This window comes from Harpia harpyja, chromosome 19, assembly GCF_026419915.1.
Source record: "Harpia harpyja isolate bHarHar1 chromosome 19, bHarHar1 primary haplotype, whole genome shotgun sequence".
NCBI classification, from domain to species: Eukaryota; Metazoa; Chordata; class Aves; order Accipitriformes; family Accipitridae; genus Harpia; species Harpia harpyja.
In genome coordinates this window covers 5,490,696-5,512,884 of record NC_068958.1, presented here as the reverse complement: position 1 = coordinate 5,512,884, position 22,189 = coordinate 5,490,696, and the positions used below count along the sequence as shown (strand labels likewise).

At 49.4% G+C, this 22,189-nt stretch overlaps 2 protein-coding genes across 10 annotated transcripts in view; one reads left to right on the top strand and one right to left on the bottom strand.

Moving 5' to 3' along the window:
* NTNG2 (netrin G2) overlaps positions 1-17,494 on the top strand; it is a 56,503-nt gene extending 39,009 nt beyond the window's left edge. For 2 of the 6 annotated variants that reach the window (XM_052815513.1, XM_052815514.1), the window contains exons 6-14: positions 1,074-1,262; positions 3,931-3,999; positions 6,026-6,100; positions 7,264-7,338; positions 8,601-8,666; positions 9,186-9,260; positions 10,943-11,110; positions 11,566-11,700; positions 12,047-13,255. In XM_052815513.1, the coding sequence (XP_052671473.1) occupies positions 1,074-1,262; positions 3,931-3,999; positions 6,026-6,100; positions 7,264-7,338; positions 8,601-8,666; positions 9,186-9,260; positions 10,943-11,110; positions 11,566-11,700; positions 12,047-12,270 (1,076 nt within the window). In that variant the 3' untranslated portion in view covers positions 12,271-13,255. Of the gene's footprint in view, positions 1-1,073; positions 1,263-3,930; positions 4,000-6,025; positions 6,101-7,263; positions 7,339-8,600; positions 8,667-9,185; positions 9,261-10,942; positions 11,111-11,565; positions 11,701-12,046; positions 13,256-16,638; positions 17,438-17,476 lie in introns of those variants that run through there. The other 4 variants (XR_008239396.1, XR_008239395.1, XM_052815515.1 and 1 more) reach the window with 4 other exon arrangements.
* Positions 17,495-19,173: 1,679 nt separating this feature from the next.
* Positions 19,174-22,189, bottom strand: part of SETX (senataxin) — a 38,452-nt gene continuing 35,436 nt past the window's right edge. For all 4 annotated transcript variants that reach the window (XM_052815503.1, XM_052815504.1, XM_052815505.1 and 1 more), the window contains one exon: positions 19,174-22,182. In XM_052815503.1, the coding sequence (XP_052671463.1) occupies positions 21,397-22,182 (786 nt within the window). In that variant the 3' untranslated portion in view covers positions 19,174-21,396. The remainder of the gene's footprint in view (positions 22,183-22,189) is intronic.

Here is a 22,189-nt window from a genome sequence, read left to right as displayed (position 1 = left end):
AAATTAAATGCTTTAACAGTCTAAAATATTCTTTGCTTTTCTGCTCAAAACCATTTTGATAACTCTTTTTTTCCCCCTTAACAGAGCTTGGCATCCTCAGTGCTACCTTTGTTTCACTGGAAAATGTTTTCCATCAAAATTTTCTGCTAGGGAGAAGCTGGGGGGATGCTGGGAGCGATATGCAGGAGGTGGACAGGAGGGATTTGTGTCCAAGGCCAGTTAAGGAGAGATTATTTAGCCAGCATAGGAGACTAGAAGTGACCTAAATTAAGTATTTAAACTAGCTCAGGGCTATTATGAAATTAAGCATGATAATCTGCATGAAGCAGTGGGACAAACAAGGACAGGAGGGCAGCAGGTGGAAGTTAAGTAGGAATTTGTGTTCCGAGTGTTATTTTAGTTCGGGCTGTTGTGACAAGCGCGGCGGGGTGGGCACCGCACCCGGGATCGCTCCTGTGCAGCTCTGCGGGGGCTTGCTGATGTTAAGCCATCAATTAATTTGCCCTGCTGAACGAAGGGTGCTGGTGGATATTAACACATGCCAATGGTAGAGGTTGGTTTTGATGGTGCCAGGTAGTTTGCCGCCTGTGGGGTGGCAAAAGGGACTGATGCTGTTTATGGAGCCGGGGTAGGCAGGGCTCTGCCAGCTGGCAAGTAGATGCCAGGCAGTGGAAGCCCACCTCCTGGCAGGGCGGGCTGGGGGGTCCTCCGCACCTCCGGCCCGCTCTTCACCCCATCTCTGCCCAGGCATGCTTTCATTTCCCCTTTTCGGCTTAATTGGCAATTAGTTTATGATAGAGCTGTAAGTATTTAAGCCAATATCTGCACCAACAGAGTAAGCTGATACAGCCACAGCCTCCGGCCCCTGCACGCACACACGCGCTCCCTGCATCCAGCGTCATCAGGCTGCCATCGGCTTAATCCTCTCGGTGCCCCAGTTGTAACCGCGCTGAGAAATCGGTCACCAGTTCAGCCCCGGCAGCGGCAGCCTCACAGATGTGCAGGCTGGCAAGGAAACCCTCTGTTCCCCCCTCCCCAGTAAGTGCCTCCCACCTCTTCTCTTTGCTTGCTAGCATATGAGCGACCGCAGCGGGTTACCACCGCAAAAACCACCACCGCAAAAACCACCACCGCAAAAACCACCACCACAACAACGCCCACCACCACAACGCCCACCACCACCACCACCTCAACCACCACCACCACAGCCACCACCACCACCACCACCACCACCCCCCTACCTGCCACCACGACCCAGCCAGGTGGGTGCCATGGTCCCTGCCTCGCTCAGAGGGCCAGGACTCTGCCGCCGGGCTCCTCTTTTCGGCCGCTTCCCATCCCGGCTCCTCCAGTAGTGGTGGGGAATGCGTGGGTTATCTGCTCTGTAGGATGACAAAGGGACATGGATAAAAATCACCCTGACTCGGTTCACGTCCCCCAGCCCCTGGGCAGTCCTGGTTTGCTGTTCTCTCTATTCAGCCCAAGGGCACTTTGACACGCGTAACACGGGCTAGGAGCAAGCGTTATGGTCCCTGTAAGCAGGGAGCCAGGCACAACAGGTCCACCTCAAAGCCACGAGACAACCATGCCATGGGTTGACATCCCCCCTCACCGGCTGATCTCACTCTGTTATGATCAGAGCAGCAAGAAGTGAAGCCAGGACTGTATGCGGGGGAAACAATGTTTTTCCCTTTTTTCTCTCAATTTTCTTTTTTTTTTAAAAAGAAGAGGTTTTCAAAATCCATCCCTCCTAGAGCCACTTGGCAACATTGTCCTGCACGGGGCTGGCAGGACTGCAAGAGATGCTCTCTTACAGCTCCATCACAAGGCAGGGCAGGAAAGCAATGAAAGCTTTACTGTCCCACCATAAAATTAAACCACATACCCAGTCTTGCCTCTCTGGAAGAAGGGAATTGTACCCCGTCCTGCTCTATCCCCAACCTCCACATGCGATACCAGAGCAGGCAGGAGAGTTGCCCTGGCTGTACATGCAGGGTGCTGATCCTAGAGCGTGACAGGAAAGGCTGGGTGCTCTTCTGCCCCACCAGCCGCTCGCTCGGACGGGGAACCGTCCCCGTGGAGGGCTGCTGCCCTCCTGCCACCTCCTGCCACTCGCCAGCAGACTCGGAACAGCCCGCAGGCTTTGCTAAGTTGTGCCAGGGATGGGCTGTTGGGTCAAAGGAGAAGCTGGCTCTGTTCTTGCTGGCTTTTCCGATCCTGCATCGAGTCCCTGTGGCCAGACTCAAGGATGTAATGCAGGCTGGCTGCATCTTCAAGGGCAGTTTTCCTAGGGCAGAGCCGCACTCTAACATTGCCCAGGTGGCCGCCGTACAAGCGGTGAGGGAGCGTGCAGGGCTGGAGCTCACACACGTGCCAGAAACACCCTTTCCTAATTTCTAAAATCACTCCGTGGAGGAAAACTTTTGTCCTTTTTCCTGGGGGTTCCTCCTTCCCTCCCACCGTGAACAAGGAGACAGCGTTTTCACTATTCTGTTGGAAATGAGCAGATAAAACTTAACAGCAGGACATTTTTTTTAAGCTTCTCATGGGGGAATTAGACACGCATTCCCTCCCCTTGCAATGCTTTCTGGGCCTGATATTTCCCAGGAGGACGTTTTACACCCACAGTATGTTAGTAACAGTCTGTCTGGGGGAGCTGCCAGAAGCCAGTCAAAGGGATGAGGAAACTTGATTGCATGTTTATGCAAATATAGATATATTCATGGAAGTACCCTGCTTGAGTAGTTAATCAGGAAGCCGAGGGTTTAGCTCCAACTTCCATGGAGCTGGAGTGACCCTGGGCAAAAAGTACAAGCCTCTTGTCTGTTCAGAAGTGCTCCTCACCCAGGTCCGTGTTGTACATGTGCAGGAGGACGTTCATCCACCACCCCTGCCCAAGCTCACACCATCACCATGGTCCCAGCAGCGACAGGGGATCACGTCTACATCTGCACCACGCTCTTGGGGTCATTTGATTTTTATCCATGCTCACCCATAGCAACGTTTTAGGTCTATTTTTCTGCAAGTGCTGTGTACGTGTAGGTGGTGTGTTTAGTGTCTAGCTTGTGTGTGATTTGCAGTGGTCTGCCTCGCTTGTGTTGTACATCAGGGGCAGGACGGCATCTCTGTGGGTTTGGGGCGGTGGGAGGGTAGCCTCTCCTGTCAAACTGCTCTGAAGGACCTGGGAGATGTCACGCACCTCAGGGTTTATTCCTTCTCCAAACCAAAACTGATGGCAAGGGACAAAAAAAAAAAAAAAAAAAAAAATTGCAGTCCAGCCACCACATCTCTGGCTTGATAGGGTCAGGCCTCAGCTCAGAGCTCATCACCCCCATGCAGACCCCCATCCATGTTTCTGCCCACCCCAGAATGGTGCGCCTGGGGATGGAGACAGTCCCTGGAGGGGCTCTTCCAAATAAGAAGGGACCTGCTCTCTTACCTGGGCAGCATGCTGTGTTTGATACCCAAGGTCCACTGTGTGCCTTTGACCAGCAATAGGGAATCAAGGCACAGCCTAATCCTGATCTGCTTTTGACCAGAGACATTCCCCCCACGCCAGTCCTGCAAAATGTAAAGTACTTCTTTAAATACCATGACATCCCCAAGGGGCTGTGAATCTAACTTACCTGGGCCTCAAGGGAAACTCCTTGTTAAAGAGATGACCCTTCGAGCTCCTGGTAAGATGCCCATTTGCAGGAGACGCAATAACCCCAAGCTGGGTCAGAGTCCCGAAGCGAGATACTCTGCAGTTACCTCCCTTCTGAATTTTAGAAGCATTAAATAAATCCCTCGTTGCTTTAAAGCCAGCTCAGACAGACAGACATTTAAAAAAAAAAAGTCCTGTAAGAGCCCTGCCCCATCCCTGTGCTCTTTCACCCTCTAATTTACGCACTGTCTTCTGCCCTCTGAATTTCTGCTTCCCACCATAAGCAAGCATCATCAGACCAGCCTCTGAGTTCACTGCCTCTGTGCCTGTGAGAGAAACGCAGAAAGAAACAGGTATTTAAAGCCAAACCGATATGTTTTTCCCTTTTCCTTCATGCCTCCGCACACTAGTGGGTAGCAGCAAGGCAGAAAGCAACGTAGCACGTAGGCTAGAGGAATAGATTAGATTTGGGTTGTCTCTGGGTTACATGGATCTGCTAGACATCTGCTTCCTTTGGCTGCTTGTGGTGTTTTCCATGGTCAAGGTGGAGCTGTGGTCATGTTCGTAGGATGCTTTTGTGCCCGGTCGCCTGTTGTGCGGTGAGAGGGGGGAGAAGAATGAGTTTATGGGCACGGTCTGTGGTCTGAAGGCAGTCAAGGCTGCCAAAATGGGTAGAAGGGAGGGAAATCACAGAGTTACCCTAAGGAGGATGAATTAAGTGCTATTCTCATTTGCCTTCTGCAGTTCTGTTATTTCGAAACCTTCCTTGAAGCCTGTCAAATTCTTCCTTGCCATTTGTTACATTTTTCCCACAATCAAAATAAGCAAAAAAAGCTTTTTTTTTTTCTTCTGCTTCCATTTTTCCCCCTCTGGTTTGTAGCAGTTTCAGCAGTGCCGGGTCACCTCTGGGAAAAACAAAACCAGCCTGCATCCTGCTTGATGGTTAAGAGCTCCAACAGAAAGAGAGCACCAAAAGCCTGGCTTTGTGTAGGTCCTGCAGAAAGGGAGCCTGTGTTTATGTTTTGAGAAGGACTATTTCAGGGTCCTTCCCCGCTACTCCAGCACCACTTGCCCCAATGGTTTTTGCTATGAAGCATGACTTCTTGGTTCAATTTATTCTACTTCCCCAGAAATCCACCAAGACCAGCAATTTTCATCAGGGCTGATACGGGCCCCTGAGATAAGAGCTGCCCAGTGTTTCCCGTTTGTATGAACTGGGTCTGGGGGTGAAACATGTCTCTCCCCCTCCTGAAATGTAAAACTGTCCATTAATGTCCCAGAGCTACAAGGGAAACATTCTCAGGATAATGAGCATTAATAATTTTCCTGACTCTGTAAATGCGATTGAGTGGAGGTGTATGTGAATGACTAAAACGCAAAATGCCTCCAGGGCTTTTTTTTATTGTGACTCTAATTAAACCCTTGCCAATTTGCACACTGCTTTTTTCATATTCTCTTTAACACCATATTAATACCAATTGGTTTCCACTTTCCAGCTGAAAAGGACAATGTCTATCACCTTCTCTTAGAGCTTGTCATTAAAAAAAAGATTCTTTTTTTTTTTTTTCGTTTTTATTCTGCATTGTTTATCATCCCCTTGACGAGGCTGGGAAATCACATCTCTCTCCTACTCGGGTTTGTCCTTTGAAACTTGGCAAGGATCAAGAGATTTTTTTTTTTTCCTCCTCCTCCTTATGTTACCCAACTGGAGCCTGAAATTAATAATATAGCTTTTAAAATTTTATTCCTTGGTTTGTTTTCTAGCAAACCTGAAGATTGTTACCAATATTGAGGAGACGGGGAGGGGTATGGAGTCAGTGCGGGTGAGGGTTTGGAGGAAAATCAAACAAGTGATCTATAAATTTCTTGCTAGTTTAATTTCTCTGCAGTGGCTTGCAAATTCTTTAATTGGTATTTCTGAGGGATGAGCAGAGCCTGAAGGAGGACCTAGAAGTTTGGATTAGAAACCAGTACTTCATGCCTCCATCCTAAGACACCTGTGCTAATTCTCAGTTCCATTATTTCCAAGCAGGGAGGGGTGCAGATCAGTCACCGAGGTCCTTATGCAAACACACGAGCAAAACACCATGCGTGCAGCTGGGCTGAGAACGGGCAGCTCAGCACACCGCTGCCATCCCCCCCTTTGCATTGCAAAGGCTGCCCAGCCCCTCCAGCGCCCGAGGACGCCCCAGCTGCCCAATGCCAGCCGCGGCGCTGGCATCGAGCAGGTGTGAAAACCTGCGCAGCACAGGGTTGGGTCCGTTTTGTCCTCCAAAGCTCTTGGCCCTCCATCAGAGCGCTGCAGAACTCCTCGCTGGTTGCCAGCTCCCCCCCACCAGCACACCCAGTAACACAGTTTTCCCTTTTGATCGCCGCAAGACTACACCGGTTTGTCGGCGGCTGCCCCGCTGCAAGTGGGCTCTCCCCTGGCCAAGGCTGGCCCAGGAGCAGAAGGTAGGAGACGCGCGGCTGAGCTGGGTCCTGCCAGCGAGCACCAGCTCCCGAAGCTCAGCGAACGCTTTAGTTTCTAGTTCTGCATCTCCATTTTCCATGCATCTCTCTCCTCCTCCCGCCTGGGAAAAAGCTCAGGGTTTGTCTGTGCCCTGCACGCAGCTGGGAATCTGGTGAGGCTGGAATGAGCCTCGGGGTTTAGTCATATACATGAAAGATGAGGATGGTAAGTGGTAGAAGGGGTTGTTCACAGCTTGCTGCTGGGGTGAACAGAGAGGATCATGGAAATCCTGTCATCTCCCGAGACCGGAGTCTGCTTGTAGAGCAGAATAACTTTGTAAATAGATAGGCCTGTGTCATTTGTAGCATAGATGCCTTCTTGCGTATTTCCTTGCTTCAGGTCTCCTGCTTGACTGCCTAGGGTGAGCTGCTCCTGGTGGGAACCCTGGGAGGCCTCACACTGGCTGCTGAGGCTGAAGTTTCTCCTCCTCGGGGTTCCCACCAGCACGCACGCTTCGGCAGTTGCCCATCAGTGCTTAAGTCCTGTTTCCCAGCTGAGATGCCTCTAGCTCGCTCCAGCCGTAGACAACAGCATCCCTTCCAGTGCAGAACATAACGACTGCTGAAGCTGGCCCCAGGACACAACCCAGTGTTTGGAAATATTTAACTGGGGGACAGAAAGTGCTGGAATTGAGGCTTTCTGGAATTGTGCTCTTGGGCCTGACTCTGGCCTCTCAGAGAGGCAGAATTGTGTTCAATACAGTAACAAGAGATAGGCCTACACCATGGGCGTCAATGCCAGGTGATGCCCACACTCTGTGCCGAACAAGGGGGGGCTTCTGAGTCTTGACAGTGGCCTGCAGATTCAGCTTCTCTCCATGCTTGGGTAATGTAATGACCACATGCCAACGCTCGCCCATCCAGCAGCTCCCACGCCCTCCCCTTAGGAGTATTTTTTTCTGTCTCTCTTCACTTTTAAAGACTCTAATTTCTAGGAGACTTTGTCTCTCGTTCCTGGTTCAACATATCCTCAACCAGATACGGCTCCGCCAACCCGCCCTAGATACCTGCCTAGAGCTTCCAGTGTCCCTTTGCCACCTTTTTAAGCAAAAAGGAGGGGGATCTGTATTAAATCTGATGTTCTCTCTAACTGATGCCACTGTAAGCTGTTCAGCGCCCACCAAACACAGCAACACTTGGACCCAAGGCAAAGCCACCAGACCCTCCTGAGAACATTCGAGGTAAGGCCATGCCTGTCCCCAAGGATGGGGCAGGACAGGTTTCTCCCCCACTGCCCGTAGACCAGGACAACCTACCTGTCCTCGGCATGACCCACCATCAGTTCTGCTTCACCCAGCCCCACGGAGAGCTTTTTGGAGACATGTTTGGGGCTGGGATGACTGCAGGGGACCCCCTGGGCCCCAGGAGAGCCCATGGGCACCTCAGCTGCTTTGGGAAGGGGTTTCTTGCCACAGGGCACCATTAATTGGTCAAGACTAATTGGGCTGATCAGCTGTGCTGGGCCAACAGGGCCAAGCCTCGTTAGCAGATCACCCTGCTCCCAACACTCCTTGGAGCCTCCTCACATCCATGGCCCCCTCCTCATGAGGGATAGGCACAACTGTTGGGGCTTCTACGCAGGGATATGGCCCCCAGGGCCACCTGCAGCACCCAGTGCGGAGATGCAGGGCTTTGGAGCACCCTGGGGACCACTGAGCTGCTCTGGGCTGCCCCGCTTCCTTCATGGCGGGGACAACAGACCCCAGTCCCCCCCAGAGTGTGCCAGGCTGCTGCTGAGCACCCATGAGGAGAGGCCACCACGTTCCCTGCTCAGCCATCATGCCAGGAGGTGGAGGAGGCCGTGGTGGCAGAACACGGCTTGGGCACCATGGTGGCCTGTCACGGCCGTGGAGGCTGGAGATGCTGTGTTGGTGGAGGAGGTTCTGGACACCATGGCAGCCCACCACAGGACCAGGGGAACCCATGGAGACCCCAACATCACAGCAGACTCACAGATGGTGTCGGAGGCAGGAGCGGGTCCGCTCTGACCATGGCTGAGCCCTGGGGGTGGAGAGCACGGCCACCCCCTGCCACAGCTGTCACTGTGGGGATGTGACCAACACCGGTGGGTGTAGCCAGCAATGCCCGCCCAGCACCTCCCTCAGCACCACAGCGCTGTGCAAGGGCTGGCATGCCACAAACACCGGTGGGACCCGTTCCTAAACACCCTGTAGGATCTCAGCGCTGCTCAACCTTGCCCCTTACCAAAGCACAAAGCCCCTCAAGCACCAAACCCCATCATCTTGATTTGGAAGTGACAGCCTTTACCCGCAGTGCCCCGGTCATTCTGTGTGGGACGGCGGTCTGGCTGACAGCACAGCCCTGGGGAAGCACCGGGACAGCCCCTTACCCTGAGGAATTACCCCAGCCCAACTGTGCTGGGCTGGCCCTGGAAGCCCTCTCCCCACCACAGCCCTCAGATATGTTTTATCATCTTGCATAGCGGCTCCGAAGAGCAAAGCAGGGCGCACAGCACACTCTGCAGGCAAGAGGCACGGGAAGAAGCCAGGTATGTGCTGGGGGAGGGACGAGCCAGGCTGGAGCAGCACATGCTCTGCTGGACCCCATAGCAAGCCCTGCTAGATACCACCTCCATAGCGTTTGTCCTCCTAGTAGCTTTTTGGGTGCCAGTTGGCGTGACCTCCATCAAACTGAGGCCATGGCCAGTAGATTATTTTTTATTTTAAGCCATTTAGACTTGTAGAGCTTTATCCCGAATAACCCAATTCGTGCCACCGAATGTGCATAATGGGGAGATGTGCGAGTAGCTCCTCTGCCTCGGCCCCCAGCTCTGTGCATTGCAATAGCGCAGTGCATTGAGTTTTTCATGTATCAAAATTTGAGGAGGGGAGAAGAGGAGAAATTTAGCAGCTACCAGCTGTCTGGTGCAGAAATAGATGCGGGCACTGCCAGAGCAGTGTTCTTGGCTCGGCTCGGCATTGTTCTCGTAGCAGAGCTGCTCGCGGTAGGGTAGGACGCGGAGTGGTGCTAAGCGGCAAGAAAAAGCATGTCTCTGATTTTTCTTAAGCATCCTCAAAGAGCTCAAAACTCATCCGGCTCAAACCAGACTCTGGCCCAGTGGCTCCTATTGAAACATATAAAGGTAAGAGGAGGGAGCATGCTGCTCCAGGGCTCCTAGTCTTCGCCCAGGTGATACGGTCCAGCAGCCTCCAACATGGAGAAGATGGGGAGGGTTTGCCTATCTGAGTCGTGGTTAGGAGGGTTTGCCTATCCGAGTCGTGGTTAGCTGTGTGCAGGAGTGCATCCCTAGGGTAAAACAATGCTTGGGAATTGCAGCAGCCAGAAGTATTTGAGCTGAAATTCTTAGGGTCTTTGTCAAACAGGCAGAAGTTGTTTCACAGACGGTCAAGATTACAACGGACTCTCAGCTCCTCCTCAGGCAGCTGTGAACCACGGGGAAACCTCTGCCCAGCTCCATCTTCCCTGGTCACCATTTCATTGAGACAAGTCTCCTCCTCCAGTCACATGTGCATGCTAACCCACACCCTTCCCTCCCATCTCTCTGCCATCCTTGAATGTTTAATGCTAGAGCTTGGAACAAAACCCCAGCTCCAAGCCTCTCTTCTCCGCTCTGAAGGCTGGGAAAGCTTAGACCTGGCTGATGCTGTTTCTGCTCACATTATCCGCTGCCTGTGCTGGCTGGGACACCTCCTGACCAGGACAAGCTGGGCCACAAAGCAACGAGGGTACCTCCTCTCACCCTGCATTATACTTTTAAACTTCCAGAAAGATCCAGCATCCTGAATCTAACATTGCAAGGCAGTCACCATCCCGTCATGGTAATAAAAAGCAAACACAAGAAAGCAAGTAATCAAATTCCTCTGGCCACAAATTAAACCTAGCTGGTTGTTTTCTAACACGTGCCCACAGCTGAGAGAGGTCAGCCCCGGGGACAGGAGCAGTGCTCGGCCAACCGGTGGTGGCATCACCCACCCCAGCAGCAGCCTCTGTGGGCATCCCAGTGCTGTGCCAGGCAGCCCTGGTTCAAACCCTCACACACTTTTCCACCATCTTTTGAAGGACCCCACGCAAGCCACGCTTCCTTGCATAGACTCATTTAAAGCATTTAACCTGAGAGTCACCATACTTCACAACCAGCATTGATTTAGGAGGTACAACAGCAAGGGCCACGCTGAGAAGGAACACAGAGAGGAAAAAGCCAGAGACAGCGAGGTTTTAGTTGGACGTGCAGCAGCTTCAGCTCCACTTCAGCCTTGTCCAGGGCTTTCCCATCGCTGGAGGCAGCAAGCGCTGGGCCAGTCCCCTCCTTGCCGCAGCGAGGCAGAGCGCAGCCTTCATCAGAGCCTTTGCTGGGGCTCTGCGCCCCAGCACAGCTCATCCCTGGCAGGTCCTGCGGCCCCACCAGAGCCAAACCCAGGCACCAAGCTGGGCTCTTCTCATTAACAAGGCAGCTCTTTAATTAACACCTGACTCCTCTCCACTGCCTGCTCCCATAATTATGCATTTCCTTAAAGAGATCGTGTCCTGGGACAGCTGGGGACTGGCTCCTGCCTGTCCTCGCCCCAAGGGGACAGAGCCCCCTGACCCCGCTCTGCTCTCTGAGCAATGGCTTCCAGCCCGATCCCCCCACGGCAGTGAAGAACGGCCACCGCCGTGCGCACTCATCCTGCCCAGCCCTGCGTCAGCAGCGGCCGTTGCGTTTCACTGGAGCAGGAGCCTCCTCCAAAGCCTCGTGGCTCCTCGGCACGGCACGAGGGTGGATGCTCCCGGCCCATCTCCTCAGCTCTCTCTTCCTCTCCGCAGACTGCGAGTGCTACGGCCACTCCAACCGCTGCAGCTACATCGACTTCCTAAACGTGGTGACCTGCGTGAGCTGTAAGCACAACACGAGGGGCCAGCACTGCCAGCACTGCCGCTTGGGCTTCTACCGCAACAGCTCGGCGGAGCTGGATGACGAGAATGTATGCATAGGTGAGCGCTCCGATGGCCTTGGGCAGCGGCACCGGGACGTGGGATGGCTCGTGTGGGACCTCGCTCTGTGGGGTGGGCTCCAGTTCAGCCCCGCTCTGGAGGGTGGTGTGTCCACCTGTGTGCTCCCCAAGGACAGCAGCCGTTACGGTCTCTGCAGCCTGCCAAGGCATCTCTTCCCTGAAAACAAAACCCACATAATATCTTTCCAACCTGATTCAGATGCATTGCTTTACCAGGAGGTGCTCAGTTCCAAAGAGGGGGTGATTTTTGCACCCACAGCTCTTTGTACTGTTGGGGCCTCTCATGCAACCGTGCCCTCCCAGCCCCTCGGTCTCTAAGGTCCCTCCCGTAGCATATAGCCAGGCTTTTCCGAAGTCCCCAACACCTCCCTGGAGGCATTAGCAGGCACAAAGCCCCCAGGCAGGACAGGCACTAACAGCCCTGTCTTTGGCCAGAATGTAACTGCAACCAGATCGGCTCCATGCACGACCGCTGCAACGAGACCGGCTACTGTGAATGCAAAGAGGGAGCCACGGGGCCCAAGTGCGACGACTGCCTGCCCAACTACTACTGGAGACAGGGCTGCTTCCGTAAGTACCTGAGCCAGGGTGACAGAGGGAGGTGTGAGATGGGTCCAAACAAGAGGGGGATCTTCAGCACTGCTTGCTGGGGTGCCCCGTGATGCTCAGGGTGTAGAGGGAGCAGACTCCAGCCATTCCTCCCCAATCCAGAATGACTTGATAGCTTTGCCCCTGGAATCTGCAGCCCCCACTATGTTCCTCTGGCCTTGGGACTGCTCGAGCACTACGAGGGTTGGAGAATTTAACCCGGAGGAGCTAGAGAAGAAAGCCAAAAGCTTCTCGTTGCTGCTGCAGTCAAGGGGTTTAACATACCCCAGATTAACACCCACGTCCTTCCTTCCTTCCCACCTCATAGCCAACGTCTGCGACGATGAGCTCCTGCTCTGCCAGAACGGCGGCACCTGCTACCAGAACCAGCGCTGCGTCTGCCCCGTGGGCTTCAAGGGGGTCCTGTGCCAGCAATCCAGGTGCGAAGCCGACAAAAAGGACTGCGACGGTGCCGCCAGCGTGCACGGCAGCCTCGGCACCGTCCTCCTCGGGGCGCTTGCCCTCCAGCTGCGCGGCTGGGTGGACCTCTGAAGCCGCAGAGGAGGGAGCCCAGCCCAGGCACGTCACCCGAGGGACCTGGGGAGACTAAGGTAACGGGTGGCTCTCCCCACCGTCTCCTCCGCCTTCCTTCACGCTAGGACTTGCACAACGTCTTTCGGTCCACTTTCCAAGCAGAGAGGTATGCAGAAAATCAGGGGCTGACTCCTGGCCACGAATCCATCCCGGCGGCAGCCGGGGTGGCCACAGCGCAGAGCCGGCTGCCGAGCAGCGGCGCGGGGACTGCACCAGCCTGTGCCGGGGCCGTGGTCCCGCAGCCCAGCGGGGACACGGGGCCCGTCCTTCCCTCCACGCAGCGACTCTCCTTCCCTGCTCCGCACAGGGCAACCTGGGGCCGGGGCCACCGGGGCCCTGGTGAAACAGTGCCGCGATCCAAGGGAGATTTTTTTTTATTATTACTTTATTTACTTTGGTATAGGCTGGGGTGTTCTTTTTATTTTTCCTCTTCTTAGTGTCCTGTTTCGAAAGAGACTGTCATGACAACTCCAGAGCCCCATAACACAACAGGCAGGGGAAGGGGAGGGAGGGAAGGGGGGACTCTGGTCCATCCTTGCTGCATAGTCCCACGTCCCACCATCAGCCTGGCCTGGCCACACACATACTGTTGCCTACAACTCTAGTTGCTGCATTGATTTTGTATTTTCATTGCTGGGTTTTGTTTTCTTGCACTTACGGAGAACACAAGGGCCATTAGGCATATGGTATGTGAGGAGTGCAGTGTCTTATCCACACATGTCCGTATAGTGTACGGTTCAAATACTTTTTTTGGTAGAGACTTATTTTTGTTTGGATTAAATGTTATCAAAGAACCACAACTTAAAGGGACATTTTGCCATGAGCATTTGATTCTGGTGTATCCTCCTCCAGTAAAGCAACTATTAATGGCTGCTTGATCACCACGTTTTCCTTTTTGTGTGCACAGTTAATTACAGGTAAAGACTTATTTTTTGATTCATAATGTCCTCTTGTGTTTTCTGAGTCACTACCAAGCTGCACCACATGGTGAGGGAGAGGGGCGGGAGAGAGAGGTTGCCTCATCGCTGAGAGCTGTTAATTATTTCTTCTAATTACTCTGCTGAACCTAGGTTAGACTACTAACTGTAGACAATGAACAAAGCCTGAGTGATATATTAAGCTCTGGTCTCGTGTGGAAAGGCCATTTCCAAATGAGCCTGCGGCAGCAGAAGGCTGGGTAGTCCAAGGATGCTGCTCCAGGGGGACCTCAGCTGTCCAGCCCCATTGCAGCCCCCCCCCGCCCCCAGAGCTGGTGCCATGATGCACCTTTGCAGAGAAAAGCCGTTTATTTTGAGTATTTTTCAGCAGCCACGGCCTGGAACTTCAGTATAGAGCTCAGAGGGACTAGATCAACTCATTTAAGGCTCATAAGCATGCCCCTATCTGAGGAAGCGTTTGCAGTCAAGCACACAAACGAAGGCAGGCAAAACCAGACACAAGAGAATGACAGGAATGTCATGAACACAAGAGCTTTAATTTCATCGTGTCCAAAGATTTACCAAGCCAGGAGCTGATCGAGTGGAGGATTAGAAGACGGGAGACACCCCCCACCTCCAGCTCGTTCAGTTCTGGGCTAGTTTTCTTGAGAAGGTGAGCAGCCCTTGATCACCATCCCAGCTCTACACAGCTCCCTGAGCCAGCCCAGGAGCCCTACGCAATCCAGGCTTGAGCCTCCACTGGCATTTCCAGGTCTGGCGTCCTTGCCAGAGTTCTACCCCAAGAGCTTCTCTACCAACATCTGTTCTGTTTCAGCACTGCATGTCCATGGTCCCGTCCCTACAGCCCATCCTGCTCAGGGGGGCCCCTGCTGAGAGCAGCCCACATTTCAAAAGTGCAAGAGCCTGCGTCCTCCAGCCTAACATTGCAGATACTGCGTATGCAGCCAGTGCCCCCGAAATGCAGCCACCCCCACGGAGAGGGGGACAGTGAGCTTGTACCTTGAAAAAGGAGAAGAAAACAGCAGCAAAGGTGCAGGATGGATATTGTCGCTTCAAAGAGCAACACAAATCTGGTGCACATTTTGAGCAGCATTTAACATCACAGGGGCAGGTCATAGGGCTTAGTTAATCCACCATAAAATAAGTGAGGGTTAAACTCACCCTGCTGAGATTTGATCTTTGAGGGAGTGGGCTGGCACAAGCATCGCCTCCCTTTCTTTAATGCAGCCAGTTGCTGTCTGTCGGTATTGACACTCGCTCTTTCTTTGTACTTTCCAACTGCAATAGATTTAAAATCCTCATACGTTACTGTTCTTATAAGTAATAGCATAGAAAAGACTGTAACAAGATCAAGATCTCTAATGGCACTTCTGGAAGGTGAAGCAACATTCTCCTTTCCCTGCGCTAGTGTTTTTCTCTAGAATATTAGATTAAGCAACAGAAAATTTACTACTTCATAAAGCCATATCCCAGGCAAACTCTGCACCCAGCAGATTCCCTGTAAACACACACTGCTATTGCGATGCAAGCAGTAACGTGCCAAGCAGCAGCGCCGAATTCCCATAGAAAATAATCTCAGAAGAGCACAACAAACTCAGAACAGCCCAGGAATGAAGAGTGCTGAAGGTGGTAGACCATTGCACTAGACCTTTTTAGATTTGGGGGATTTTCTCTTGGCTGATTGGGTGTTGGTTGGTTGGATTTAGGGTTTTGTTTGTCTGTTTTTAAGCTAAAACATCACTGGCTTCCTAACTCAGCTCCAGAGATGGTACCACCTCCCTGTGAACCCAGAATACCAGTAATGTTCAGTCCTGGACCTTCTTTAACCAAAGCCCAATGAATAGTTCTGTAACTTCAACCAGAAGTGGAAAATTGTGGTGCCAACCCTCCCGTAGCTATGCCGAAGGACACCTGAAAAACGTTGGGGAACAAAACACAAGCCCTCCACGCTACATAGACCATTCTTAGGCTCTTCCTAGTTGTACAGAAGCAAAGCCCTCTGTGAAATACTAACTGCAAAGGCCAAACATGACATCCTTCATCTCGCAGAAGAAATCAAAAGGCCTTTAGGCTGTGAGCAAGAGCAGAGCCAAAAGAGGGAGTTGCAGACTTCCCTCCTGTGGCTCTGCCTCCAGACAGGGCAGTACGGCTCATCTTCAGGCTCAGACACAAAGCTAGCTCTGCGTGTTGGAGATCAGGATGGCATTTTACCTGTCCAACAGTGCTGGAGAACCTGCAATCGCATAACACGAACCACTGCAAGACAGAAGAAAAACCTCTCACGCAAAACTTAAACTTGGTATTTAAGAAAATAATTTAAAACTTCTGAAAGATTTGGCACTGAAGATCCATTAACTGCAGACATGTCTGTTAGCACACAGGTTTCTACACAAAGAGAACAGAGCATTATTGAAATAATACAGAGAGAAACCATCACAGCAAGTACCCGTAGATCCAAAAGTTCATCTTCTTTAAAATAGAAATATTTGTACATCAGCTAATGCTTCCAAATGGGAGAATTTGTCCAATGAGCTCAATGCTTTACTTGTAGAAAGGTTAACCAAAAGGTACTTCTCTTTCCGAGAAAAGCCACTTGCGCTCTTTCAAGAGGTTTTCATGTGTATCCTGTCGCCGGCATTTGATTCACTTGAAAAAGTTTTTAAATTACACTTCTGTGCAAAAAAGTGACCTCTTCAAACAGTACAAGTAGAACTTTTGATTTTTCTTATTTACCTCAAATTCTACTCTGATTTTAACTATTTAGAGTACTGACAAATCTAAATAACCAAAAGCCCCAAAGCAACAAAAATCTGCCTAAGCTGGCAGACCACTGCAGCCAGGCTGAGTCCACAGCCCCAGCTGCAGAGGAGCCAACAGCAGTCTGGCTTTACGCATATTTGCTCACTTGCCAGATAAAATGTTAAGCCTGCAGTCCCTGGGAGCTGGAGACAGAAGGGGGGGGGGATTCTGTTGGCACTTACCAGGTATGTTATTTGTTTTTTTAAAGATGAGGAAGCAGACATCTCATCTACAAGAGTGATTTGTAAGGAGCCTTACGGAGGCTGGAGTAGTGAAAGAACCAACACTTCAGTGGTAATAAAAATAACAGTCTCACCAACCAATTCTGTTCTGTAACTGGCTTTCATGAAAAGTCCCAAATGTAAATGAAACAAAGTATAAAGGAGGAGCTGAGCATTCTGGCTCAGAAATAAGAGCAGAGCTGGGTTTTGAAGAGCTTTGTATCACCATCTTCTCAGCCCTTCCAGCAGGGAGTTGGAGAGTTCGACCACCATCACACAGAAACTGGCTAAAAATCGCACACTGATTTGAGATGCAGAGAAGAGCTTCAGAGCATCCTAAAGGCTCCTTTGTCATTTTGATTCTCTAGGTGTCATAAGAAGTTTCACTGCAGGATGAAACGTGTGAGGAAAGCCTAAAACCACCCATTTTTACCACGGAACTACCTTCTCTCCTGGCCAGCAACAACACTGGGCTCCAAAAGCTCCATCCTGACCCCACTCTGTACTATTTCAGCCATTGAAATAAAGAGAGGGGAAACTGATGGGATTTCGTTGTAGCAAAGGGAGTTCTTGCTTGATGCAACAGTGAAATCAGTGACAAAATTGGACAGCCACACCAGTGTAGCCTGCCAGGCTATAAAACAAGGTTTTCTACGTTTTCACAATACCAAATGTAATGTGCACTCAAACCACCTTCATTTTCATTTCTATCACTATTTGCCTGGGAGTTGGTGGCAAATTAGTTGAGGCCTTAGCAGACAGGTACATATGGCTAGAAGGTCTCATGTGTCAGCGATACTCGATGTATAAGGCTGCTTCACTTATATTTATTTGCAGTAAAGAATAAGGCATTGGGCTCCTTTCCAAACATCTTAAAAAGACAAGAAAGGAAACCTTATATATGACTTGGGAACAGACCTGTTGTGGCAAGAGACTGTATTATATCATTAACATTATAAATTCCATTTACAATACAGCAGTCATTTCATCCATCATTTATTCATGCAGACTAGAGAGAACGTCTTGCATTTTTAGGACCGTGGTTCTGCTTATCCTTGGTATTGCTACAGTCACTGGTTAGCTCCTCCAGTCTCTCCCTTCTACGCACAAAAGTAAACCCCAGCACCTCACCACACTTCAGTAACTGCAAAAAAAAAAAAAAAAGTGTCAACCATGAAATCACTGGGGTTCCATGTTATTTTTCAGATGTCACCTGGGACTGGGAATGTTGTTTACCCTCAATCAGTACGTTTGGTCACTACAAGTTCTTTCTTGCTCTGGAAGTACACGCTGCTCAGTGCTTCCCTAGCATCAGTATAGCAGGCGTGGGGGCTACTTCCATTTTATGGACTTGCCAGTCTGCACACCTTGCACCGCTCAGTCTCCCAGCTCCCGTGCCTCCACCCATTAGACCCAGTTGCCAATTAGTTATGGCACTCAGTTCATCTAGGAGACAGTTCTGTAAAAACTCATTGCCCCACCTGTACTACCAGGTCTCCAAGTGTGAATATAAAGAAGGGACTGGGAAGAGAGGCTGATGTTTTCATTACATACCCCCAGCAGCATGGCACAGCGCTCCTCAGGCCCATCCACTACCACCACCACGCCAAGGAGCGAACGCCCTCCCTGCTACGCTTCCCAGAGTGGGTTAACGCTCCTGCAAACGGCTGGGTTTTCTCTAGCAGGGCGCAGACATCCATAGGTACAACTGATAAAGTCACCATTAGTAAGCCAGCACTCCATAGCATAGTGCACGTACAATGAAACATAGGCAAGAAAAACGTATTAGACAAGTACCTGTTTGGGTATCACCATTATACATATGGCTCTGGTTTGTTCTCACATCACCATCATTTGGAGTAATGACATGGAAAACAGTTACAGTAAACCTTAAAGGAAAAAGGGATAACGAGAATTATATTCCGCCTTCACTGGAAAGCCTATTTTGTGTACAAACAGTTAAAAAAACCCCCAAACTTTGAACAAAACATAGTCCAACACTTACAAGAAACTTTCCCTTCTTACTGATATCAAAGACTAATAGTACCACAAAGAGAACAGGTTTTGCACCAAGAATTAAGCTGTCAAGCTTGGAAGAATCATGGAAGCCTCTGCATAAAATCCTGAATACTGCTTCTTCTGAAGTTTTTTGGCACAAACTCCAATTAAACTGTTTTACATTAAGTTGTGTTGAATATGTTCTTTACTGGTTTTTCCGACTTTAACACTCAGCAGAAGGGAACAATCGCTGAACAACCTCCTCCAACTGTCACTGGTTCTGAGATGGTATTAAATGAATAAAGCAAGTTTACACTTGGCTTACCAACACTGACTGTCCACCACTACTCAGTACTTTATAACACACAACGGAAACAGCAGAAAAGTTACCAAAGTTGTACCCTGTTTGTTCCCCAATGTAGATTTTATTTGAATTGGTGAGAAGTGTGCCTTGGATTGGAGTTTGCTTGGTTTTCCATGTTACGGGTACAAAAGAGAAGGGAAAAAAGTTAATTATAACTACAAACCTACTCTGAGTGATATGTGAAGAGGGAAAAGTGTTCGAAGTGCAACAACCCAAACACTTTTTTTATTAAAGAATATACCACTAATGATACAGACTGATACAGCAGCAATAAGCTACCACTGAAAGATTGACAACTTCAGTCAGATAAATCTAGTATTAAATAAGCAAAAAAGTCTGAGCCACTGACCACGCCTCAAAGATGATTTATGGAAAAATGTAGGCATTAGTACATGACCTATGTGGTGTGTACAAAATACAACAAAAATGAAATGTTAAAACAAAATTCCTTCAGCATGTGGTAAGTATAGCTCTCAGAAGAACACATTCTGAAATGCGGATTAAGGAGAAAGAAAACTAGAAGAAAAGTTTCAGAGAAGTATTCTTTTGACAAAATTTTATTTAATGGCCAGAAAAGCATTTCTTCATTCACACTGTTGCCAGCTTCACTTTATTTACATAAAGTCAGTCTAAATGGCTTCCACAGCTATAGGATCCTACAGCTGTTTGCAGAATAGCAGCCTTTTTAATGTGCTAAGTAGAAACAGCAGGCAGGTCAGCACACCCCTGCCAAGAAGAGCCAAGAGGTTTGAAAGATGACAGTATTTTTAAATATTCCTATTAACATAAAGGGAGATAACACATAGGGCATGGATTCCGTGATGTGGGAGTGACCGAAATGTCCAATTTGTGACAGTCAGATTCATTCAAGCAGCCTTCCTTCTTCTCACACAAGGTACACAACATCAAGGAAGAGTCACGGCAGTTTTAGGAGAGCATATACCGCTGACAAGAGGTGGTCAGGGTTCACTGAAGCAATTAAGATCGCAACATAACAAATAACTGAAGCTAAACAAAGCACATATGCCGATTTCACTTCACAGGCATCTCAAAGATTCTCCCCATTATCTTAAAATGCTCTGTACTACACAGCACAATGAGCTGGACAGTCACAGACAGCAACTAAAAGCCTCCCAACCCACTTACAATGCAGCTGTTACCAGTAAAACACGTTTGTTCTGGGCTTGGATGCATTAAGGATGCTAAGTTTTACTGACAATTACAGTTTGAACCACTACCTGCTGTTTTGTACTGTAAGGCACTGAACTGGATCTCACATACCTCTTTGGCAGTGGATTAAAAGGACAAAGCTGACACTAATCATTGCAATGAACATGTTGGGACAGAAAACATAACTAATGATTATGGCTAAATTCTGGCCAGAGAAGTCTGTCAGCTCATTTGCTTAGGGAAAGCCACTGCCCTTACATTGGTTAGGCATAAGTTAGTTAGCAAGGGACAGCAGGATACCGCGTGCTTCATAGCAGGCTGTATTTTAACACAGATGCACGGAGATAGCAACCTGGCCCACTCGCAATGCACACAACTTGTGTAACATAGCAAGGTGCTGCATCCTCAGGCAGAAGCATGCTAGACTATCTCCGTGCAAAACTCTGTGCACATGAAATGTTCTCTTCACCTCAAGACAGACACATACTCCAGAAAAAGTGATACTTCACAGGGACCCAAAGGCATTCTTAGTAGAAATAATTCCACTTTTATTGTGAAATGTTATGATGAGAGGAAGGTGTTCTTAAAAGTAGTTCAATTTTTTCCCCCACCCCATTTTATTGGTTATATATTCTTCATCAACACAGTGGAAAGAATCCTGTAATAACACCTAGAATGAACTGCTTGCCCTTTTTATCTCTATACATCTCCGAAAGCTCTATACAAAAACTCAAGTGTCATCACCCATAAGCATTAACTAGGTCTTTGACTAAGATTCCACAGTGCTGCTGTTGATTATTCGTCACATTGACTCACTGGGAGCAAAACAGACCTCGTAGGCTTTAATCTGCAGCTTGCGTTGCCACTGCAACAAGAAAAGGATTCCAACTGATGAAGTAGCAACAAGAGCAAAACTCAAGGCACATTTGTATAAACGAAAGCTCTTCTGTTCCTATAAAAACAGGCAATAAAATATACAAAATAAGTAGAATTCTCTCCATTCAACCAATGTACATCTGCCATCAGTCTTTCCTGAAGCACTAGTGGAGCATGAGGAAGAATCACTGCTACCACATTTTCAACATTCACTCTTTGCTATCAAATAAATTAGACTTACTAGTGTAAAGGGAAAAAGAAGTCTGGCTGTTCTTGGGGTTTGGGGTTTTTTGTTTGTTGTTTAGGGGTTTTTTTGCTTTGCTCTGGTTCTTCATAAAAAAATTACATCACTAAGAAATTAGCATTTGCACAAGGAAACAAGAAGCTGTGTATTTGCCAAATTAAATCTTAAAATAATTTTGTATACTGTACAAATATACATTGTTAAACATTTACAAACTTAAAGTTCCTAGATAACATAATTCCCTGCTCTTCCAAGCAATGCAGCTACCCAGCTTTTCTTTTCAAAAGCTCAAAGCTATCAACTGTCAGGTATAAAGTCCCCTGCACAATTAGGGACAGGATGAGAAAAAGATGGATCTACTGATAGTAGTGGTATCAATACAAGGGAGTTCCAGGTATACTAAATAATTTAAAACACAGTCCTTGCTAGACAGAAATCTGGGAATAGATTTTCAGTAATGAGCCAATACTAAAGTCAGTGAGAGGTCTTTCTTCGCTTGGCACTGTTTGATTCCGTGTTCTCTGGTGATTCCTCTGATGTTCTCCTTGCTAAAACTTGATAGTCTTTGTTCCACTTACTGCTATTATTTTGACCTCCTTCACTGTGGGCTTTTGAACTGCTTTTCGATACAGGAACTCTCCGGTCACCCTCGTGCCGAGCTGCGTAAGGTGACGTGGAAGGCATGTCACATTGCGCCATCGTTTGCTGGGGCTTCTTAGGAGTTTCTGTTCTGGAAATCTGACCCCTGGCAGCTGAGGACACATCGAGGCCTTGCTGTGACGTTGATCCTGGATTGCTCTGGGCTGACCGACTCCTGTCTTTTGAGGCCTGCTCCTTCCCTTTTGTTTCAGTTCTACTCGCCATACTTGCCAGCCTTGGGTCCCGTGGTTTCTCCTGATCAGCAGGAAGCGCTGCAGCCTCCACTGGTGCGGAGGCACTGCCTCTCCTGGAGTCTGCAGCCTGAGCCCTCTGTGGCTGCTGGGGCCCTCTGCTTCCTTGTGGCACTGCATGGCCAGCACCAGCAGCGAGTTCCCGTGAGCTGTGGGCCTCCCTTGGATTTGCAAGCTCACCCCTCTTGCTACTGGAAGGACAAGCCTGCAACAGAGGAGATTTCTTTGTCCCTGCTTTGGTTGAGGGCTGTACTGTTGCCTTGAGCTTCAAAATCTTAACAGCATCTTTCCTGTAGCTTTTTTCTGATGTCTTGATAATGGCACCTCTTTTCTGAGCATCCTGAATCAATTCATTCCAGTCTTTATTTTCCTTTAAA